The sequence below is a fragment of the Sturnira hondurensis genome, unplaced genomic scaffold, assembly GCF_014824575.4.
Source record: "Sturnira hondurensis isolate 20B ecotype Veracruz unplaced genomic scaffold, ASM1482457v3 Scaffold0000780, whole genome shotgun sequence".
NCBI lineage: Eukaryota > Metazoa > Chordata > Mammalia > Chiroptera > Phyllostomidae > Sturnira > Sturnira hondurensis.
The window spans coordinates 15635528-15659895 of record NW_028073411.1 but is presented as its reverse complement, the minus strand read 5'-3'; the positions used below and the strand labels follow the sequence as shown (position 1 = coordinate 15659895).

At 54.3% G+C, this 24368-nt stretch overlaps 1 protein-coding gene across 3 annotated transcripts in view; it reads right to left on the bottom strand.

The window, feature by feature from the left end:
* STK32B (serine/threonine kinase 32B) overlaps nucleotides 1-24368 on the bottom strand; it is a 188965-nt gene that overhangs the window by 86639 nt on the left and 77958 nt on the right. For all 3 annotated transcript variants that reach the window (XM_037046033.1, XM_037046025.1, XM_037046030.1), the window contains one exon: nucleotides 21234-21385. In XM_037046033.1, the coding sequence (XP_036901928.1) occupies nucleotides 21234-21352 (119 nt within the window). In that variant the 5' untranslated portion in view covers nucleotides 21353-21385. The remainder of the gene's footprint in view (nucleotides 1-21233; nucleotides 21386-24368) is intronic.

The window sequence follows — 24368 nt, the reverse complement described above, 5'->3', positions numbered from 1 at the left end:
GCTCACCTGGCCCCAGACGTAGTTACCCCTGACTGCACTCCTCACGCTGTAGCCCACACCCGTGGGCCGGTTCGCTCCATGTCTGTAACTGCCGGTTCGGGCTGCTGCGTCCCTTCACCCAGCTCCCGACTCCCCTCTGACAGCTGTCTGTCTGTTCTCTGTATCCCTGAGTCTGTTTCTCTTTTGTCTGTTTATTTTGTTCATTAGGTTCCACACATAAATCAATCACAGGGTGTTCATCTTTCCCTGACTGGCCTGTTTCACTCAGCATAACGCCCTCCAGGTCCCTATGTAATGATGGCCAGAGTTCTTACTGGGAGCCTCAATTATTCCTGCAAGTCCCAGCAGCCGAGTGGCCTCAGTCCAGTCACTGAGTCTTCCTGGGACTCAGTTTTCTCCCTGGTAGGTGGGAAAACACCTCCTGGGTAGTGTTGGGAACAGATGTCATAATGAGGACAGGGCACCAGGTAGGAACCCAGTGAATCACGCGGCAGACTCGCCTCTCGACCGGACTGGGTTTATTCTTATTTGTCTCTCATCACCAGTGTTTGACGACTGTTCATTCCACTCAGCAACACGTGGTTCCTCTTCCTCCTCTTCTGGCACACGACAGAAATCTACTTCCTGACCCCCTGTGGCTGGACAGAGGCCTGTAACTAATTCTGGGCTGAGCTCTCTTTCCCTGTGGCCCTGACATGGACAGATCTCAAGGCACACCTCCACTCTGTTGAGCTGGGTCCCTGCAAGGAGCAGAGCCTTGGGCCAAGCCAGGCTGGATGGACTGCAGCATGAATAGCCAAGAGAACTTTGCCGTTTGAACAAATGGAGAACCGGGGATTGTTTGTTACTGCAGCAAGGTGTCACCTGTCCTGACTGACACGGCAGTGCCTGCAATAAAACTGCAGCTCCAAAGCATTTCCTTTTTGGATAAATATACATGAAAGGAATTGCAGATAAAAAGAGGACAGGTCGGGGAAGGAAAAGGAAAAGAAAGGAAGTGTTCAGATGAGGGAGCAACAAATACATGACAAAGGCTGCACGGTCCCCTCCCCCGGCTCGCAGTGCAGGCGGCAAAGGCCAATGACAGTCCCCTTTCCTGGAGGTGAGATGCAGGCTCCACCCTGTCTCCAGACGGTGCTGAGGGGCAGCCAGGACCAGCCTGTTACCATTGGCTACAAAGCAAAAGTCTGTTTTCCCTCCAGAAGCTCCTCCCCCTCACCTGGGCCAGGTGGGTGGGTCCTGGGGTGGAGCGGGGCAAGCTGCAAGGGCCTCAGTTCTCCAGGACCCTGCACGTGGAGGAGGCGGAGTGGGGGTGGGAGGGGCCAGGAGAGGCGCTGTGGTGTGAGCAGTTCAGGTTCTGTGGGCCACTGGGTCTTTGTTAGGACGACTCCACGCTGCCGGTGTCACGTGAACACAGCCACACACACTGCACAGGTAAGTGAGCACAGCTGTGTCCTGATAAAACCCTGCCCACAGAAACACCAGGCGTGCCAGACCCCACCAGGACTGAAAACCAGAAGCATCTGAGGCTGCTCGAACCAATGGTGTCAAGAATGGGTTGAGTCCACCCATTCTTTGGCACTTTGGCCGTGGGGGTCGCTGGCCAGGGCGGGGAGAAGGACAGGAGGAGGATGGAGGAGGAGAGAGTGGAAGAGTCTGTGGGAGAGGGGAGAAGGGAGAGGAGACAGGCGGTGGGAACTCGAAGACGAGGCGCTCTAGGCCGGACCCCACCCCCACTCTCCTAGAAGCCCCTCCCCAGCTCCTCCTGGGGTGGGGCTCGTCCTCCCACAGAAGGGTCCTGGCAGATGCTGTCTCGTTTCCATGGGAACAGGGCCAGGCTTATGAAAGTGCCCTGCAGATGGGCCTTTTTATATCGCCTCCATGGCCACTGGCACCTGTGAGCGCGACTCACCGCCAGTCCTTCCCCTGCCTGAGGCCCGCACCCGCCGGCCCTCCACCTGCCTGGCCACCAGCCACCGCCACCGACTGGCAGCCACTGTGTGGGGGGAAGACACGCCTCTGTGATCGGCTCAGGGCTGTGGTGACCTCTCCCAGCAACAGCCACCATGAACTAGGACCACAGTATTGCTCCCAAGAAGGACCATAGCTCCACGGCGCAGCAGCGAAACCAGGGACCCTGGACGTGAATAGTTAGCACAATGTTCCAGCAGACACACACAGAGGCCACGGCGCGCCCGCCTGCCAGGCCCTCTTCTGCAGGGGAAAGCCAGGGTCAAAGGAAGATTCTGGTGGATTATGACAGGAGAAAGCGTCACAGCCCTCAGCGGAACAGAAGGTGGTTGGCGGGTCTGCCGGGAATGAAGATGTGAGAAGATACTGGACCAGAACCTCTAACTGGCTCTGCCATTGGCACCGACCTGGAGCGCAAAGAGCAAAGGGGCTCTCCAGAGTCAACTGCTTCAACACTGTGAGACTTGGGATCCAGTCCCCAGCTGGGAGGTCTGGGCCCCGTGTGAGCTGCCTGGGCCGAGCTGGGCTGCCTGGGGCCGAGACTCCTCTGGACCGAGGCAGAGACCTCCCTGGTGGCATGAGTCAGAGCCGACTGAGCTGCCTCTTCCGTCCATTGCCCTACTAGATATCTTCCCAGTATCTAATGACAGCGGCAGGTAGGGCGGCAAGAGTGAGCGGGTTGGCGAGGGGAGTTCCTCAAAGGTAGCTGGCTTCTCCCGAGGGCCCAGAACAGAGGACAGCTATGCACAAGCCTGGGTGTCCCCAGATGAGCCACCTGGACACACACAGCCACCCCACCACTGCCATCACCTCCCTGCATCACCTCACCCCTCCAAGCCCACACCTTGCAATTACAGCCAGACCATGATGAAACACCACCCCTCCTGTCACCAGAGACGTGGGGCAGAGTGGCCCCAAAGGCTCCAGCCACTGCCAAGATGTCTCCTCCTCTGTGTCGCCACATGCCTGGGCCACCCTTGTCTTTGCAGAGGGTGGGAGAGGGGAGGCGAAGAGGGTGGCACCTCGAGAGCTCCCACCCTGCCCACAGCCACCAGAGGCCCACCAGAGAGAAGGAAGAACCAGGGCCAAGGCCGACATTTCGCCCCAGAGCAAGAAGACTGGGTTCCTGTCCTGCCACCACCTCTCTGCTCTGTGGCCCATGGCCCATCTCCAGGCCTCAGCGTCCCTATCTGCAGCCCAGCACAGTCCCAGCACAGAGCACATGTACAGTGAAATGTCCCCGAAATGAATTATGGGGCACCCCTGGTTAACACCCAGGGCTGCGTCCAGCTCCGGAGTTCCGTAGCTCTACCCTCTCAGACATGCACCTGTCTCGGCCAAGCCTTTGCAGACACAGACACAGATGCAGACCTCAATGAGGACTCCAGCAAGGGACACCAGAAGGGGTGTCCCCCAGGAGACCAGCAGGACAGGGAGGCAAGGATGTGATGTCACCCTGATCTAGGGTGGGGGGCACCGGAGGGCAAGACAACAGGGCTCTCCCAGTCCTGGGACCCTGCACCACTGGCTCTAGGGCCACCTGCAAAGGTGTGACCTCCTGGACATGGTAACAATAGCACGGCTGCCAGTGCACGGCCCCAGGATACGTGTCCGTGTCTCGTGAATGACGGACAGCTTCCGGTGCGCAGATGTGTCAGACCCTGGGTTAAGTTCATCCTAAGTTACTGCTTTTGGTGCTTAACTTCTTTTTCAAATAGTTTGTTGTTATTGTATAGAGATGCATCTGATTTTTGTATGTTGGTTTTATATTGTGCAACTTCACTGAATTTATTAGTTCTAATGGGTTTTGGTGAGTCTTTAAGATTTTTTACATAGGGTCATGTTATCTGCAAACAGAGACGACCTTCTTCCGTTCTGATTCAGGTGCCTGCTCTTTCTCTCGCCTGTCTGATCTCTCTGGCTAGGACTCCGGCACCACGTCGGATAGCAGCATCGAGAGTCAGTGTCTCTGTCCTCCTCCTGGTCTTCCAGGAAAAGCTTTCGGGCCCCACCACTGAGTGTGCTGGTAGCTGTGGCCCGTCACGTGTGGCCTTGGCGGTGTGGCAAGGCATTCCTTCTGTGCTAGTTTGTTGAGAGATTTTACTGTGAAAGGAGGTTGAATTTGCCTAATGCTTTCTCTGCCTCTGTTGAGATCATCCTGTGATTTTTATCCTTCCCTCTGTCGATGTGGCCCGCCTTCACTGATTTGCATATGTCCAATGATCCTGCATCCCAGGGACAAGTGTCACTTAATAATAAATCCCACTTTTAATGTGCCGTTGCACTCGGTTTGCTAGTGCTGTGTTGAGAATTTTTTTCTTGTAGCATCCTCATCTGGCTCTGGTGTCAGTGATGCCGGCTCTCACTCACAGAGCGAGTTTGGAAGTGTTCCCTCTTCTTCAGTTTTTTGGGAGAGTTTGAGAAGGACCGACATAATTCTTTCAGTGTTCGGTGGAATCCCCAGGAGTGCCATCTGGTCCCAGGATTTTCTTTACTGGGAGGTTCTGATTACTAATTTAACTTCCTTATTTGTTACTGGTCTGCCCAGATTTTCTGTCTTCGTGATTCAGTCCTGGTAGGTGGTATATCTCCAGGAATTTATTCATTTCTTCCAGGCCATCCAACACGACAGGCGTAATCGTCCACAGTATTTTTGTGCCCTTTGTATTTCTGTCGTATCAGCTGTGGTGTCTCCTTCCCCTTACAGTTTTATTTATTTTCTTCTTCTCTTTTTCTTAGTCTAGCAAAAGGTTTGCCAATTTTATTCATCTTTCCTAAAAATCAACTCTGAGTTTCACCGATCTTTTCTACCGCTTCTCTAATCTCTGAACGACTTCTGCTCTGACATTTATTACTTCCTCTCTCCTGCTAACTTCATGCTTCTTCTTCTCCCTCCTCGGGGTGTAAGTGTGGGCCATTTACCCGAGCGCTCTCCTTTTCTCTCAGTGCAGACTCTTCCTACTGTAATCTTTCCTCTTAGAACTGATCTCGCTGCATCACAGTGGAGTTGGTATATTGTGTTTTCATTTTCATTTTTCTCAATATACTTTTTTATTTCCCTTTCAAGTTAAATGTATTGGGTGACACTGGTTGATAAACTCACACAAGCTTCAAGCGCGGTTCTAGGCAGGTGCGTCACCTGCATCTGCTCTGTGATTCCTGTTTCCAGTGACGGGCTGGAGCAGAGCAGGAAAGTGGGCAGCCGCCCTGGCTTCCCCCCCCGCCCCGAAGTCACCTGCCCGGGGGAACCTCGCTTCCTTGGCTTGCCTTTCTCCGGAGTTTAAACACTATTAAAGGGGGGCCAGGAGACCATGCACATCTCAATCACCGAGAAGCACATGGGCACCAAAGGGGACTTTTCCTAAAGACTGACAGAGCGGAGGTCTCCCAGGCCCAGGTGGGGTGCAGGAGTGCTCACTGCACCCTCAGCCCAGACGTCCCCCTGGGCCCCTGCCCCACCCTAGACTTCGAGGGACGCTGCTGGTTCCTCTCTTCCCTCTCACTCACATCGCCCTCTGAGGAGAGCTGATGCCCACCCAGTTAGTTGATCAGAGCCTGACATTCATTTGCTGACCCTCAAACCCGAGCCTGCCTCCTAGTCCTCCACGCGCGTGTTCCGGGGGAGGGCGTCTGGTCCCTGCTCCCTGCACCCAATCGTCTGTCTGTACCACTTGGCGCTGAAGGGCTGAGCAGCTTAACACTTTCCAGCCTGGTGGCACCTCAGCATCATCCGGTGGCCTTTCCAGTGACGACCCTCGGGTCCTCCTCTCCACTCGACCCGTGAGTGGGGTCCCAGCGCCATATTGGCAGAGCCGGCCCAGGGGTCTGGCACTCAGAGAGGTCAGAGCACCAAGGGGCAGTTTGGGCGAGAACACTCCGGCTGCTCACCGCGAGTCTTCCTATTTCTGCAGCCACACGGGGGTGCGCGGATCCCCGCATCTAGAGCTGAGCTGGAGGTGGAAGGTTCCAATTTGTCCTCGAGTCCACGCTGAGCTTTCCAAACCTGCTTGTGGCAGAACCATGCAGTGAGGCGTGGGGACGCTGCCAAGACATTAATAAAGCAGTACTCTGGCATCCCGCTCGGCACCCCTGCGGGTTGGTTCCATCGCCCCGACCCCAAGGAGAGAAGCGTCGATGGAGGACCCAGTGCCACGACCCCTCCCTGACTGCAGACCAGCGGGAGGGCTCCCGCCACTTTAAAAACAGGAGAGCTCTTTCCAGAATATCTTGGCTACTTCCACAAGTGACTTTAGGTGGCTTTACAACATAAACGTAGAAAACAAAGTGATGGTAAACATAGAAAGAGATCTGGGACTGAGGAATTTCAATGTCAAGTTGAAGGCAAGGCAATTAAAAAAAGAAGAGCAGAGAAAGGCAGGAAGTGAACTGAAGAGCAATGTGTCCAGAGCTCAGGCATCATCTCACTTAAAATCTCACATTCAAAATCTAAGAAGTTGACAGTAGCCCCATTTTACAGACGAGGCAACAGAGTCTCAACAGACTGTCCAAGCCCAGCAGCCGGGGACTGACCTGCAAACTCAGGCCTCCCTGCCGGGAGGTTCTCTACTCTTAGGGCCCCACGTGGCCTCTCTGAAGAGGGTTAACTCTGACCTGCCTGTCAATCAGAGGGGAGAGGGTGGCCCAGCCACAGGCACACTCTTTATTAAGAGTATGAGCAAGCATTCCAGTTCCCCAGGAAAAACACATTTTTTTCTCCCAAGCACTAACTTAAAAAAAAAAAAAGCATCACTCCCATGGGATCAGAGAAAGCCTCATGGATGAGTGGTGGGCAGGGTTTTGTGGTTCAAGTAGGAGCTCATGGAATGAGCAGGGGTGGGGGGAACCTTGGGAAAGTGGAACCTTCAGGCAGAGCACCTGGTGCTGGAGGCTCCATGGAGTTGAGCACTGGGCGGGTGGGGGCAGGGGGCGGGACACGATGTGAGGTTAATGAATTAACTCATGTTGTAAAGCTCGGCCAGGTTAAAAACCAAAGAGAGCGAAGAGAAAATACAATCTAAAGAAGTAGAATAAAATCTTATTATGGTAGGCTCCACTAATTTGGAAACATGCATTTGAGGGGCTGGTTTATAATGTCAGCAAGAGTGGAGGCACCAAGAGGTGTGCAAATATTCAGGAATACATTAGCACATGGCAACAGAGATATGCTAATGACTAGCACTTAATATATTCATTAAAGTAGGTCCCCGTGGTACTGCTCCTGTCTACACCTTATTAGGCTTTCTACCTTCTGCACAATGTTGACCTACCTGCCTCTCGTGGGCTGTTTCTGTACAAATAAGCAGCCTGCAGCGTTAGTTAAAGGGACACTCATTGCAGGCGCTGCCTTTAGCTGGACTTGTGGCTGAAAGGGGTAACCTATGTCACTAGTGTGAAGTACAACGTCCCGCAAGCCACCTCCGTCAGACCCAGGGCTCCTCCGAGATTAACATGCAGATGCAAAACCTGTGTCTGGCTCCTGGTTCATCAGAAATCTCATTACTCCCGGTGCAGACCTCAAGGGTGTGGACAAAATGGAAATTGTCAGAGTGGTTTAGACTGATTTTCCTTCCCACTGCACCTCATTCAGAAGCGCATAATTAGAAGAGAAAGACAAGATTAGCCACCGCTGCATAAACACTGCGCATGGCAGGAATTTTGAACCAGCCCGACACCCCAGCCGCCATTGTGTCTCCCATGCAACCTGCGCCACCTAAGTGCAAGGTGAGGACACGGTGTTTGGGCTGGATGTGAAGGCCGAGCTCCCGCTCCTTGGCCCGTGTGCCCCCTCCGCCTGCGGCTCCCTTCTCCCTGCTCCTCCTGCTCCTGCTTCTCCATCCTCCATCTGGAGGGTGACGGCAGCGCCTGGACTGTCAGACGAGACGTGGACCGTGGAGCCAGATGTGTGCGGGCTCCACTTCTACCGCCTCGCCTGCCGAACTGATCATTCCCCCGGATGGCGAAGTCTAACCGCTCTCGAAATACTCATTCAGAGACTCATTGAACTAATGGCCAGTAACTGTCTAGAAGCAAACACCAGCCTCACAGGGAATCAAAGACACATGCAGAAAAGCAACTCCAAGGGGCCATCTCTTTCCGTCCGTCCCGTTGGCCGGCGAGGAGGTGGTGAAGGGGCGTTCCTAGACATGGCTGGTCCCGTGCTCACATCTGAAATGCAACTCACATTCTCGCATGCTTCCAGAATCTTTTGGTCCGATGTGTTGACTTCCAGGAGTTAACACTTTAAGCAAATAAGCAGACCCGGTTTCACGGTCACACTAACAGCTGACTCTGAGATGTACCCTCTGGAGGGCCCACCCCCTTACTGCACAGAGGTGTTGTGGGGGTCGCTCTGTGGGGAGCAGGACAGTTTGTCCTCAGTGGTCGGCATGACACGGCCTAGCACAGGTCACATGTGTCAGAGAGGAGCTGACAGGCGGGGAATGCAGAGAACTGGGGAGGCTGCTGCTGTCGCCCTCGTGATTTGCTGGAAAACAACACGTGTTCTCCCATGAGACATGCCAAAGTGGGGTTCATTCCAGGGAGGAAGAGGCTGCCCTTATGGGAAATGGGAAAGCATGGCCAACTGTACTCCAAGGTCAAGGAAACCAAACACCTGAGCACCGTGATGGCTCTTCAAAGGCTTCCCAGGTCTCCAAATCAATTCTAGAGATAAACAGACTCTTAGAAAAACAAGAATGAAAGGACAGCATCCTTACAGTTACTGACTGATGCGGCCAGACAAGGAAACAGGACAGCAGTGTAGCCACTGGAGACTATGTTCACTTTCATTCATTCATTCTCCCCACACTTCTGGGAATGCTGCCCCACACCTGTTACCCAGGAGGAGAATGTGGTGTGGGGGGCAGGGGAGATCAAAAGGCTCGACCTTGACCTTTGGGGCCCCAGGGACCAAGCTACTGAGCGGTAGGAGAAAGGAGAAGGAGTGCCAGTCCCCCAAGCTGGGCACCGCAGAGGTCTCGCTGGTGACCCAGCGGCAGGAAGACCAGCCCTCAAGGTCCCTCGGGAAGGGCTTTCTAAGAAAAGAGCCCTCTTTCAGACTCAGGACCTCACAGATCCCCACTCTGTCCTTGAGGAGCAATGTGGGCCTTAAACCAACACCGTCACTGACCGTCCTCACCGCAGGGGCACAGTGGCCGCTGCCTGAGCAGTACCCTCTGAGAGCAGCCAGGCGGCTTTCCAGGAACAGTGGTCTCTGCTGCGGAGGGGGCAGCGGGTGGCGCTGGTGGGGAGGCACCTGGGACTCGTTCCCTGTCCCCCACAGTTCCTGTCCTCAGCCTGGGGCACAGCAGTTGACAAGGAGGTGGAACCGAACACTTTAACCATGAACGTGCCACCCTCGGTTTCACAAGTTGACCTTGATTTTCACGAAGCCCCAGGCGTTTTGGATTTGATCACATAGTCCTCCCTGCTCATCCAACCTGGCGGTGCCCAGGAAGCAGGCCTGGGGCTGTCAAATCTCAGACTCACAGAGCAGGAGAGTCAATCCAGGCCACCAACTATTAAAATGGTTCAGCAGCAAAAACCCTTCCTTAAGTGAAACCAAATGTAGAACCCTAGCACATAACAAACGGGAATTCAGCATGAGGCAGGACGAGGCCTGGACTGGGCACAGTCCACCTCATGGGCCTCCGGGGACCCCAAGGGACTTCCTGGACCCCCATGGGCTCTGGGGAAACCAGGGGGGACCAAGGGCAGAGTCTGCAGCTCCAGTCCACGGCCGAGGAACCTGCAGACCTCAGAAGGAAAGAATCAGGTCTCCAGGTCGAAGCTGCAGTCCCAGCGGCAGCTCCGCTTTCCCCCTAAAACCCTTTCACAGCTGCAAACAACGTCACTGGAGCAGCGAGAGAGCAATACGAGGCAGTGCCCGGGCCAGAGAGCCCCAGAGGGGATGGGCAGGGTGTCAATCCTGGTGTCGAGCAATCCTGTGGACGGTGAGCCCTGCCCGGTCACTCTCTCAGCTCCTCTGAGCCCATTTCCCGGCCTGTAACAGCACCTGCCCTGGGGATCTGCTGGGGCTCAGCACCTCTGGGTGCCACTGCTCCGGGAGTCCCCCTCATGCCACAAAGGGACGACAGGGTCCTTCAGGTCACAGTCTCAGACCTTCCCAGGCACTCCCCTCTCAGCACGTAGCAGAATCTTGAATTCTACGTATTTTTAAAACTACTTGATTTTTGCTAGTCTCCCCATCTGGAGGAAACAAGGAGCTACTCATCCTAGGCGAGGCCGAGTCTGCTCGGCTCTGCCCCAATCGCCAGCCCCCTCAGCATGGTGCCCGGCGCAAACTTCATGCTGAACAAAGGTACTTAGTAAAGACGTGCTGAACAAATGAACTCCGGGACCGTAGGGCAGTGAGGACTGTGTGCGGAAAGGAGGACACCGGCGGCACACGTCACGTGCACGGGTTGCTGCTGTACAGGCGTGGGCCCCCCTGCCTCTGTGGTCACCCCCACCCTGTAAAACGGAGCACCAGAAGGCCTGCCTGACAGGCCCTGGGGAGGAATGATGGGACAGCCCATGGGAAGCACGGGGCACAGTGCCAGGCACCCGGCACGTACCTGACGGGTGTCGGTGAGCAGAATCACTACGGCCAGGACCCAGCGGCCAGTGAAAGGTCCCCTTCCTGCCCAGCCTCAGTGCTGAGTGCTGGGAACAGCAGGAGTGGGGCGTGCAGACCAGGGTTCCCACCCTCACGGAGCGAGTCAGTCCTCTCTTGCGTGTGTGTGTGTGGGTACCCAAGTGTGTGAAGCAGGCCAAGAAAATAAATAAGATAAAAAAGTAAAACAGATTGCACTATAAGGTAGAAAGCCTCACAGCATATAAAGCCAGGGGCTGCCCCGGAGAGAGACCTCAGACGAAGGCCACATCTGACAAAGGTCTGAAGGACAGGAAGGGACACACCTGCAGGCGTGTGCAGGAGATGACCCCGGGCAAAGGAACACAGGTGCAAAGACCAGGGAGGGGGTGTGCGCCTGGGTGTCGAGAGAACTTGGGGAGCTGTCACGTGACTTTTAACAACTTGAGAAGCCAGGCCACCGCTCCCAACCTACTTTAGCTCACCGGGGCAGGCAAGTGCCTCCCATCACAGTGCACTGCGGCGGAGGCCGTCCGGTGCCTCTCCCGGGTAGCAGTCAGCCTAAAATCGCCCAGGTGTGCCGCAGCCTCCGGAGTTACCTGCAGTCCTCACTGCAGTCCTCACTACAGTCCTCACTGCAGGCAACACCGCATTCGCTGCCTCATTTACAGGCTGTTATTCGCAGGTGCCTTCTTCTCAGGAGGAGGCGTGGTAACGTCCGTCTTGCTCACAAACTACCAGTCTCACAGGGCTTTCCTGCATGGGGGCTCGTTTGATTGGGCCCCCACAAGGGAGGGGGTGTTCCCCTTCCACAGATGAGGAAGCTGGGGCTCTCCAGGGATACCCTCCGAGGGAGGGAAGGCACATCTGCCGCTTTCCGTGTCCTGCCCAGCATACGATCGCCACGCTTCCCTGTGTTCATTCTCTCAGAGCATCCCTCTCCTGGGGGCTGGGGGGCAGGTCCATCACCTGCTTGCCTTCATACGGGGAGGTCCAGTCCCAGGCTTGGCTCACAGATGTTTGGTTTGGAGGGAACACAGGCTTTGTGTCAGACTGCGGTCTGCCAGGACTGGGCTGCAGCCGGTTCATGAGAACTACTAGATTCTAGGCAACTTTGCGCACTGTGAACACCTTGCTGTTACTATGAAACCAACCACCTTTTCTTCTGGCTGCCGGAAGGGAATACCACAGAGTTGCTCAGCATCAGCAGAAATTCATTTCTCACTGTGGCAGAGGCTGGAAGTCCCAGACCCAGGGGCAGCCTGCTCTGTGTGTGGTGGGAGCCCGCTGCCTTCTCCCATTGCCGTGGCAGGTGGAAGGTGTGAGGGCGCTCACCGGGGTTTATAAGGGCACCGAGCCCTAGGATATGAGGCCCCGCCCTCACGACCGAGCACCTCCCAAGGCCCCACCCCTGACATCATCACACTAGGCCTCGGTTTCAACATACGAATTTTGGGGGGTCACACACACTCAGTCTGGGGCAGACCTCAAGGAGAGCATTTACGCCTTGCAAACGCGCCACACCAGGGTTTCGCCCCCTCGCAGAGCTGGCTGTTAGGCACCCCCAGCACATCGTGGCTTCAAACCCAAAGCTGCCCCTCGTCAGCGGTGGGCTCCTGTGCAGATCATCTCACCCACCAGCCCTCCACCTGCAAACGGGGGTCGGCAGCACCCACCTTGTAAGATGGCTCTGAAGACAGATCCGTAGGACATCGGGGCAGAGCCGGACACTGCGGTGACCCACAAGTGGCGGTGCTGCNGTGAACACCTTGCTGTTACTATGAAACCAACCACCTTTTCTTCTGGCTGCCGGAAGGGAATACCACAGAGTTGCTCAGCATCGGCAGAAATTCATTTCTCACTGTGGCAGAGGCTGGAATCCCAGACCCAGGGGCAGCCTGCTCTGTGTGTGGTGGGAGCCCGCTGCCTTCTCCCATTGCCGTGGCAGGCGGAAGGTGTGAGGGCGCTCACCGGGGTTTATAAGGGCACCGAGCCCTAGGATATGAGGCCCCGCCCTCACGACCTAGCACCTCCCAAGGCCCCACCCCTGACATCATCACACTAGGCCTCGGTTTCAACATACGAATTTTGGGGGGTCACACACACTCGGTCTGGGGCAGACCTCAAGGAGAGCATTTACGCCTTGCAAACGCGCCACACCAGGGTTTCGCCCCCTCGGAGAGCTGGCTGTTAGGCACCCCCAGCACATCGTGGCTTCAAACCCAAAGCTGCCCCTCGTCAGCGGTGGGCTCCTGTGCAGATCATCTCACCCACCAGCCCTCCACCTGCAAACGGGGGTCGGCAGCACCCACCTTGTAAGATGGCTCTGAAGACAGATCCGTAGGACATCGGGGCAGAGCCGGACACTGCAGTGACCCACAAGTGGCGGTGCTGCCACCAAATATGAGGCACGGAAGGAGTCGGGGGTGGATTGAACAATTCCCCAGGGGCTGAGGGGGGCCCAGCTACAGAAACACACGTGGGGGAGCATGAGGAGCAGCAGGTGTCATGTGTGCCATGTTGGGTGTCATGTTGGGGCAGAAGACGGGGCAGCAGAGAAGACGGAGGACCCAAAGACGGAGGGCGGGTCAGAAGTCAGTCCTGGTTCTCCCACATGACCTGGGGCAAACCCCACACCCTCCCTGATGGATGGCTACCCTCGCCAGCCATCCCAGGAACTGTCTTATGCACCAGGGCCAATCCCCTGGTCCGATCCCTGGCCCCGAGTCCCAGTTTTGCTCAGCCCCGTGTCTGCCTCCTCACACAGCCGACCCCGGGTGCAGAGTGCGGGCTGAGGTACCTTCCAGTCCACGCACACGCCCCACCCTGTCCTCTGGAGAGTAACGAACCCAGGTCACTTAAAAGCAAAACTGGGAAACCTGGCATTTTGAAAGCAGAACCTGAAGTTACCACTGACATTAACAAATCCTGGAATAGTAAGGGACCAAAAAGGGATCCTGGATGAGACGGCATCCCCTCCTGTCCCCTTTCATTAAGGGGTTACCATGGTGATGTGGACCGATGAAGTAATTACTAACTAGAATCAGAAAACCACACCAGCGTTTCCCATTTTTGCGTTAGGGGTGGACCAGGGCATTGTCTGGCCCCCAGAACATGGCAGAATACGTATTTGTACTCTCTACATATTTTCTTTTTTTTTTAAAGATTTTATTTATTTATCTTTAGAGGGGAAGGGAAGCAGAAAGGGAGAGAAATATCAATGTATGGTTACCTCTCATGCATCCCCTTCTGGGAACTGGCCTGCAACCCAGGCATGTGCCCTGACTGGGAATCAAACCATGACCCTTTGGTTTGCAGGCCCGTGTGCAATCCAGTGAGCTACACCAGCCAGGACTCTACATATTTTCAATTTACCTCAGAACCCCAAAGGACGGTGACTATGAGGTGTGAGCCAGAGAGCCAAGGACCAGAATCCAGTGTGGGTTTAGGATCTGTCCTCTGTCACCTGTGAGCTCTGTAAAGATGGGGCAGGACAGTCCCCTTCCTTCACTGGGCCAATGTCTCGCACTGTGGTTGGCATATCATAAGCCCTTCACAGGGATGAATGAACTAAACTCTTGAACCTCAGATGCTGGGAATACAGACGTGAGTAAGGGGTGGTCCCATCCCCCAAGCAGCTCGCTGCTAATGGAGGAAACAGAGAGGCAGATGGACAGAGGTGACCAAGCTGCCTTGCAGGATAATGGGGTCCAGCAGAAAGGCCTGCGGGCAAGGGTGCGGGAAGCAGTCCCAAGGACACCCGACAGAGGGGTGATGCCTGGTCAAGACCCTGCTAAGCACCATGTAAGAGTCCCCTAAATACACATTACTGGATGAACACTTGCGGGAAGATGAGCAGTGAGCCGAGGGGAGCCAGCATCCGGGCAGAAGGAGCAGCAGGTGCAAAGGCCCGGGGACATGCACACAGTGAGGTGAATGACAGGCAGCACGCATCGGGTAGCATGGCGGGACAGAAACGCACCACCACGGTAGGTGGCAGGGGTGGGGTCAGGAGGGTGACGCTGACTCTGCGGGAGCCACTGCAGGGGTCCACGCAGCAGAGGGGCGGGCTCTGGTTTGCAGTGTGGCACCATTAGCCCTTTGCTATGGGTTAAACGTTTGTGTCCTGCAAAAATCCCCATATTGGAGCCTCAGTGCCCCGTGTGAGGGGGGGCTGCTGGAAGGTGACCTGGCCATGAGGGTGGGGCCCTTTACAGGAGATTAGTGCCCTTTTAAGGGGAGACAGATGGTTCCTTCTCCCCCCCCCACAGAAGTTCACATAAGGAGATTGCCTCACCCACACCAGGGACCAGGAGGAGGGTTGGCCTCAGAATGGGACCCCACTGGGTCCCTGACCTCAGACCCCCAGCCCTCAGATTGGTGATAAATAGGGGTGCACTGTCTTAGCACTCCATCTACGGCTTTGTGCTATGGGGGCCTGACCTGATGGAGGTACCCTCTGCAGGGCGTGCGGGTGACGGACGGCTGCTGAGTGTGGACCCACCTGGGAGGCTACAGTGATGGTCATGGCCAAGGATGATTCTTTTTATGGAAATGAGGCTGCTCAGCCCCTGGTGATTGTTTGTCAGGACAGAAGGACTTATATCCTTCACCCGAGATTCCCCGGGGCTTCTGGTGTCTGTCCTCTCCCCGACCCCTCCCACCTTCCCCACCTTTAGCCCACTCAGCGGCACTTTTAAACACCCCATGCAGTTTTATTTTAATCAAAGGTCTCAGTGCCTTAAACAAATATTAGCCACTAATGTAAGTGGTTCTGTCTTGGCCTGGAGTGACACATTGACTCTGTCCATTGGGTCTCAGGGAAGGTTCTAGAAACATGTGCTTGCTACGAGGACTGTTTACTGATTCCAGGCACCTGTTGTCATCCAGTTCTGCCAGGTAGCCACGCCCACTGTGACGTCAGTGGTCAGCTGGGTGGGGCAAGCCCATGCCCAGTTTAAGAAAAAACATTTTAACAGCTAGTCAGGTAACTATACCCAGTCAGAGAAGAGGGAATGGATTTTGAAAACACAGTCTGAAAACTCTTCCGTTTAACTGGGGTCAAACTCTGGTACTGAAGACCCGAGACTCTTCTTCCAAAGCCAGCAGGTCCGCATGTCCACTGCCAGACGGGAATGGGATGGCAGTTCATCCAGCCGAAGGCCGGCCCAAAGGTTGCATAACGGCAACCCCAGGGAGGTCCTGGATGCGGGGGTCACCCCAGGCTCGAGTCCCGTGGGCATCTGCTCTCTATTGCCCCGTGTGGTCCTCATAGCACCTCTACACGGAGCGGCCCCTCCACTAACCCCGATAACGGCCTAGAGACTCCGCCTCCAGATGTGGTCACAGCAGGAGTTAGGTTAGGGCTTCAACACTCGGATGGGGTGGGGGGCCCATCAGTGCCCTGCAGCCTCGTGGCCCAGAGGACACAGAGCTGGACTGGAGGAGTAGGGGCCACCCTCAGAGCCGGAGTGCTGAGAGGCCCCCCTCGCTGCCCCCTCAGGGCTCCCACCCACGCACTCCCTGCACGGGTGGGAATTTTTCCCTCCCTCCTCCTTCCCCCTGGTTGTCAGAAGCCCAAAAGTACAAAGCAACTTTGCTTCAGAACAGGTGACAACACCTCTCTCGACGAGCCAACTTGGACCACCCCGGGCTTGGGGCGGCTGTCACTCACTCTTTAGAGACAAAATGGTCACAAAAGCAGCCCATGCCTGGCCTTCACCCAGCCTTCACCCGGTCCACTACAGAGCCTGTCAGCAAGAGCAGGAGCGAGAAGGTGCCAAGCCAGGGTTCCCAAGGCTGCGATCCCTCACCCGCCACGCAAGGACATGCAGAGCTGGCAGGTAATGGACACAAGGCAGCGGTGCCCTTAGAGCCCGACAAGCAATTTCTCACTGGGCTCCCATCCCGCGGGGTGAGGGGGAGGCAGACAACGGGAGCCCAGCTTGCAGGGCTCCGTGCGGTGGGGGGGTGGGGGTGGGGCATGAAGCTAGACAGCCTGGGTTCAAGGTCCATCTCCTCCACTTACTGGTGCTGTGACTCAGTTGCCCCACCTGTATAATGGGGACAACCTCGTTAGGATGGTACCAGGAAAGCAAAGAGACTGTTAGGGGACTGAGAAGGTCAAGGTGACACCGATCATAGACAAACAAGTGTCAGTGGTCACTTCCCCACAAGCACCGAAGACCTTAGGGCGCGGGGGCGGTCTGAGTGTGGCCACGGCACAGCCAGCCCAGGCAGGCTACTGGGCTGCCCTGGGCCCTGCTTTGCCCCTGAGCGAGGGAGCCCGAAGCCCTCACCCCACAGGGCGGCACACGTGGGGAGCAGGTGCCGGTCATGTGGCCGGTGCAGCGTCCTCTGGCTTCTGGAAACACTCCCAGTCTCCCTCTGGAGTTCCCTCCCTCGCTCTCTGTTCCTGGGACTCAGGTGGGACAAAACTCCCCCCTTCGCCCACTGCTCCTGGGTGGGCATGTCCCACACCTTCAGCTTCTGCTGAGGCAGCCCTGCCAGGAGGAGACGCCGGAGCAGCCAGTGGTCCGCATGTGTCTCGGCCCTAAAACAAACCAGTGGACGACAGGTGGGGCCAGAGGCCATGTTGGCCGAAACTGACTCTTTAGTCACAAAGCCCAGACTCTCCCCTTTGTGCTGAAGGAAGTTGAAGGTTTTGTCCCCTATACCTGCATAAATCCTGATGGCACGCCCTGTGCAAAGCACTGGCTGCAGCCAATGGATTGAGGACTCACGGCCACCTGTCCCTTGAAGGGGCACTATCTCCTACCATCCATCATCCATCTATCATCCATCTACCGCCCACCCATTACAATATATATGCAAACATATACGTACCCCAAATCAAGCAGCAGGTACCCACCCAGCACTTTCATGGAATGAAGGGATGTTTGTCATTCAGCGGTTGGTGTCTTGGAGACCGTGAAATGAGACACCAATATCGCTACCGAAGGAGGGACCACTCCAACAGAACCCCCCCTTCAGCACACAGCATAGCCCGGGGGCGCATCTGGGCCCCCTGCCTGCTCTGAGGACCCTCCCTCGGGAAAGTTCAGGCTTGCAGAGCTTCACTTCGGCGTTACATACACTGGCAAGATTGTCAGAAACAGCCTGACGTAACCTCTGTGACAGGGATACAGTTCGCTATCTCACTGAACTTTTCCAGGTAGAATGTTACATAGCTATTAGAAAGGATTTACCGAAAGTCTGCAATAATAATTCCAAGGGTTCCAGCCAAGACGGAGGTGGAAGCGAGGAAGAGAAGAAACCCTTCGCTTCCTCGCACAACCAGATGGAAGATGACAACCAATCTAAAAAGAACAAAAAACCAGAAGTGCCAGAAAATTAAACTGCCTGGAACTCTGACAACCATGGAGTTAAAGAAACAGTCACCAGACCGACAGCACCACAACACAGCAAGGAGGGTTGCCTGGTCCAGGTGAAAACCTAAGGCCCTGCCCCCCCCCTACAACATAGCAGGTGAGCCAAGATTAGGAAATATGGCCCAAATGAATGAACAGATCAAAACTCCAGAAAAAGAGATAAGCGATGAAGAGATAGCCAACCTATCAGATGCAGAGTTCAAAACACTGCTAATCAGGACGCTCACAGAAATGGTTGAGTATGGTCAGAGAATGAAGGAACCCAAAGTGAAATAAAGCAAAACATACAGAGAACCAACAGTGAAGGGAAGGAAACCAGGACTCAAATCAATGATTTGGAACAAAAAGAAGAAATAAACATCCAACTGGAACAGAATGAAGAAACAAGAATTCAAAAAAGTGAAGAGAAGCTTAGGAAACTCTAGGACAACTTTAAATTTTCCAACATCCGAATCATAGGGGTACCAGAAGGAGAAGAACAAGAGGGAGAAGTTGAAAACTTATTTGAACAAATAATGAAAGAAAACTTCCCCAATCTGGTGAAGGAAATAAGCTTCCAGGAAGTCCAGGAAGCCCAGAGAGTCCCAAAGAAGTTGAATCCAAAGAGGAACACACCAAGGCATATCATCATTAAGTTACCCAAGATTAAAGATAAGGAGAGAATCTTAAAAGCAGCAAGAGAAAAGGAGACAGTTACCTACAAAGGAGTTCCCATCAGATTGTCAGCAGATTTCTCAAAAGAGACCTTACAGGCAAGAAGGGGCTGGAAAGAAGTATTCCAAGTCATGAAATCCAAAGACCTACAGCCAAGATTGCTCTATCCAGCAAAGCTTTCATTTAGAATGGAACAGCAGATAAAGTGCTTCTCAGATAAGGTCAAGTTAAAGGAGTTCACCATCACCAAGCCCTTAGTATATGAAATGTTAAAGGGACTTGTCTAAGAAATAAAAGATCAAAAAATATGGACAGTAAAATGACAACAAACTCACAAGTATCAACAACTGAAGCTAAACAAACAAACTAAGAAAACAACTCGAACAGGAACAGAATCAGAGACTCGGAGATCACATGGAGGGTTATCAGTGGGGAGGGGGCGGGGAGAATGGTGGGGAAAAGGTACAGGGAACAAGAAGCATAATTGGTAGGCATAAAATAGAAAGGGAGAGGTTAGGAACAGTACAGAAAACAGAAGTTAAAGAACTTATATGTACAACCCATGGACATGAACTAAGTGGAGGGGGGGAAGCTGGAGGGTTGGGGGTGCAGGGCAGAGGGGAAATAAAGGGGGGAAAATTGGGAAAACTATAATAGCATAATCAGTAAAATATACTTTTTTAAAAAGTTTGCAACAATGAGACAACGCTCCTACCCAACCATTAATCTGAAAAAGCAGGGTATAAAATGTTCTGTGCATTTTCATACCAACGCCACAGTAATTGAGGGGTGGGAGGATTCTGGGTCATTGTCACCTTCTTCGGTATTTCGGTTTCTGAACTTTGCAATGAATGTAGGTTGCTTCATTGGTTAGAAATTTACTTTTAAAAGTCCCCTTGCACAGCAATGAGACACAAAGGGAGTTATTTCCCTCAAACAGCTGAAGTGTTTGAGCCACTGCCAGAGACATGACGAGCTTGCCCTTCCTACCCAGACTCTAGTAACACACGATGGGGTTCCCCATGGAAATGCCTGAGGCTGTGGTGTCTGCCAGGCACCCCTGGGTCTCCCCAGGCAGGACGATCCGTGTCCCTCCTTGTCCCAGCACCCTACGTTCAGGGGGCTTCTACAGGGAGCAGTCGAAATAACCGGCAACATCAGAAAAACGGGCCAGACTAGACTTTCCCATCGGGTCCCCTCTAATGCTCTGAAGATCAATGATCAGTCCACCGAGGCCACAGTGAAACAGACTTTATTTCCTAGATAAGTCTGTCCCGTCCCTTCAACAAAACCCAGCTCAGGAGACATTCAGCCAGGGCCACCAGCCTGTCTGAGGCTACGTCGGACTCTCAGAAACAAATATCCAAGGAGCAGCCCTTGCTCTGGAAGGCCCCCGGCCTAAGTCCTTTGTAAGCTGGACGAAAAGCACACACAGGGTTTGGTTAGTGAAAGCTGGGGAGCCAGGGGAGGTGGGAGTTTTGGGAGGAGGCGATGTCCCGTGCAAAGGCCCAGGGGCAGAGAACCACCAGGAGGGTGGCGTTTCTTGGATGCAAATTTAAAACAGAGATAATAACTAAGGATGGAAAGAAGGTTCCAGAACATGGATCTAGCAGGCTATGTGGGCTGCATTCAGCACTTGGAATTTAGGGTGCCCACACTGGGCAGCCATCTTGAACCCTTCTTACTATCGGTACTATGGGTATGATTTTCTAAAAAGTCCCCTGTAGGGGACTGGTTTGTTTTAGTCTGGCAAATGTGACTCAGCTCTGTATGGAAAACCTACAGAAGCGAAGTGGTGGGCAGGAGCCAGACCTTCAAACCGAGTTTTCCCGTGGGAATCAGATCTAGAAAATACTTACAGACTGTTACGGCTTGTTCTAGCTAAAACTCCATCACCCTGGTCTAAAGCAACAAATGTGTATTGTCGATCTTCAAGGTAATTTCCAAAGCCTGTGTGAATTTTCCCAAGGACAGAGCTAATCAGTTCATCACCATCCCCCCCGCATGTTATTTTTATTTCCTTGATTGTACCTAGAATGTAGACAATAATAATCTATGCAATAGGTAATAAATCTTTCTCTGATGTAAGACCCAAGAAAAACAATAAAAGCCTGTCTAGGCAAGGGTCGGGGTGCTCCCCTCTTGAGGGAGTGGCCATGCCGTTCCCTTTTTCTCCACAGGATCGCGGTCGCCTGTGCGTTCATTCTCGTCGTCAGCCACAACAGGCGGACTCTGCTGGCCGGAGCCCCTACAGTCCCCCACAGTCCCCCACAGAAGACTGTGTTTGGCAGTCTCTTACCACACTCCCCATGTTCTCAGATGGACAAAACCGCCTCTAGATTTATCTTAAACTCTGACTCATCAGGTACGAAAACAGAATTAAAATTTAAACTAAGCATATGTTTAAAGATTTCATCAGAAAATGTCCTTTAAAAACTACTCATCAGAAAATATACTCTGCAAAATGTCCACAGGAGTGTTCGAACCCAGAAAAGCCGGCTCCTTTCTCTTCGCAGCCTGGAGGATTCCTCCCCGGAGAGCTGCCGCACTGGTGTTCAGCGGCTCAGGGTGGGGCTTCACAGACTCCGGGGCGGGGCTTGCAGGCTGGGGGCGGGGCTACTCACCACAGGTTGACCAAGAAGGGGTGCTCCAGCCCCTGCATGATCTGCAGTTCCCGGAACACGTTGCGCACCTCATCCCTCTCGATGCATTTCTGCTTGTTCATGTACTTCATCGCGTACATCTTCTTCGTGTCTCGCTTCTGCACGATGCACACCTGAGTGATAGCAACGGGAGAATGGTCAGGCCAACGCTGAGAAAGAAAACAAGGTCAGCCCTCACTGCATTTCTGCCTCGGGGTCGAGTCTCTGTTCTGAAACCTGCCCGCCAGCAGCTCTGGTCCCGCCTCCAGCTCCCTGCACCTGAGACAGGGTTGCTTCAGATTTGACTGCTTATCCGATATTTACCCTGATCTCAGCCAGTATGGGTGCTGGAGAAGGAGCTGGAGATACAGGCAATGGAAGGGACCACAGGTGGCCCCCTCAGGGGTCCTGAAACAGGCTGGCAGGGCTGGACGGTTAATTGAGGCCAAGGAGTAAAACCTGACCCACGCTGGGACTCGGGCCACTATACCCCAGGCCCCTTGGCCATCCAGCAGGGTAAACCTGGGGCTCCCAGAGTCGGAGCGTGCCCCCGGGGTAACTGGCTTGGTGCACCCCTGTACAGGCAGCCTTCCCGCCCGTCCTCCCCTGACCCCGCACACCTGTCTGCAAGTGCCCACTGCTCCTGCTCCTGCATTTGCGTCCTTGCCCAGGAGCTGCTCCTGAGAAAGCCCAAATGAAGGCTCGTGGCCCAGGCAGGAGCCCAGGAGAAGTTGGAGGGCAGTGACGGCGGTGACAGCGGTGACGGTAGCTCTGTGGACTGAGCGCTTCGCTCAGGCCAGATGCTGAGCAAACTGTCTCCTTCACCTCACCCAGTCTCGACAAGACCCTGAGAAATAAAGCTTCCTCTTCCCTCGAGGACGAAGAGGTGGCAGCCCCAAGGGGCCATTGAACTTGCCCACAGCTCCACAAGCTGTTGAATAGCAGCGCAGAGGTTCAAGCCCTGGTTGGTCTGACTTTTGAGTGACTCCCTCCCTGGGGGCAGCCGGGGGCAAGGCAGGAGGACTGATGGCTGGAGGGGTCTCTGCAAGAACTCACGCCTCCCTCTCATCTCTGGGCTCAAACCCCGACTCCGCCTCCCCAGCTCCCACTTTCCGCCGGTGACGCTTCCTCCCACGCCTGCAAGATGCCCTGGTTCCAAGTCCCTGACTCTCATCGGTGATGACCACAGGCCCAGGTGGCTCTGGCCTCCAGGGGAGGGGCCAGAGGAGGGTGACCCTACAGCAGCTCAGAGACTGAGAGGAACTAGAAGAGACCCCTCAAGATCGAGGAAGAATTCCCACTTTTGAAGTAGTGCTCATGATATCTGAAGAGAGCTTCCAAGTCTGACTTCTGTCCAAGCTGTAAAAAGGGCAGTTGGTACAGGACGTGGGACAGAGCTTGGAAGTTTGGATTTACAAGTAAAGAGCGAGAAGCCAACAGCAGGAGAACTGGAATGTCACACGGGGTCCACCAGGCCCGTGTGGCCGCCAGCATGGCGGCAGACCTTCCTGCCTGGAGTTCACTGTGTGGGAGGAGGGGCTTCCCCCCTCCCAGATCCGAATCCCGTGGCCACCACGTGACGGAGGGATCTGCCAACCCCAGCCGCATTTCGGTTCCAGAGGGTCACCAGCACGGCTTGCCAGCAGACGGCACAGCGAGGGTCCCAGGAGCACTCCACGTTACAACAGCAGAGGTGGGTCCCCAGGGCCACCCTGACGCCTCAGCCCAGAGCCTTTCCACAAGAAATCACAGCCAATGAGGCGGAGAAGGAGCAATTTGGCCAAAGCCACCCAAGCAGCTAGAAGCAAGTACCCAATTAACATTCCTCATTACTCTAATTCACTTAGGAACTGATGTATCATTATTAATTACTACTTATTGGGACAAACAAATAAATGCTAACTAGTGTGGATTTCGGGCGATCTGCCCTAAGAACAGCCTGCGGCATGCACACCACACGTCGGAAATGGGGGGTGGGCCTCGCAGCAGCAGAGAGGGAGGGTGCCGAGATCCCTTACTGCCAGCACTGGGGGTCTCTGGCCAGACTTCGTGCTCAGCCTGAGTGTCCTCGGTATGTCTGTCATGCCTGGAACTCCAGGAGGAGCCGTAGTTCTGTATTTTCAAAGATTCCCTGTGGGGTCTGACGGGCAGACCGGTTGAGAATCTCTTTGCTGGAACCTTCAGGACAGTCTGGCTGGCTGCACCCTCAGCAACCTTAGTGGTCAGGATTTGAACCCCCACTTTACAGCTCAGTCTCGACAAGTGCTCCAACACCCCCAGCTGGCAGGAACTCTGTCTCTGCAGACAGTGACTGTGAGCTGCCAGAGCACATCCACCCTCCTCCCTCTGAAACAGGACGACACTTTTCTTCAAGGAAGCAACACAATCCAGGAACTACCTGCAGCCATAACTGTGGTTATGTCAGTCTGCTAGAGGCTTCTGGGAAAGGTCTTGCTTTCTGGATAAAAGGGAATAGCTACTAATGGTCCATGTTTCTATCCTCTGCCACTTTCTTGTCTTTCCTTCCTGGAACATGCACATAATGTCTGGAGCTGCAGCAGCCCCTTATGACCAGGAGGCCAAGAGCATCTCAGAGACGCTGAACCTGTTACCATGGAGCCACCTACCTTCCCACTTCTTTTTAGGTGAGAAAGTAAGCCCCTCTTTGTTTAAGCCACGGCAAGGTAGGTTTTCTGCTTCTCGCTGCTGAGCGCATCTGGTACACAAAGTGTAGGGCAATGTTTCACAGCACAGAAAGCCCGTGCGGGCTCTGATCGATGGCGGCCTCATTGGGGCGGGCAGAAGCCGGCCTCACAGAAACAGAGACCCAAAGGGTGGTCACCCGAAGGCGGGATGGGGGAGTGACAGGGGGAGGGGCATACCGTCAATAATATTGTGATAAGTTAGCACGGTGGCAGGTCATCACTAGAATTATTAGGGTGATGACACTGGAAGGTATAAGAGTATTGAATCACTACACTGTAGTACACCTGAAACTAATGTAGCCAATATCAGCTCGTACACCAACTGTCTTTAAGTAAAAAATTTAATTAAGATAAAACGGCCTCAAAAAAATAACTCACTTGGATGAGTGAGCATTTCTTGAATGACATCCAG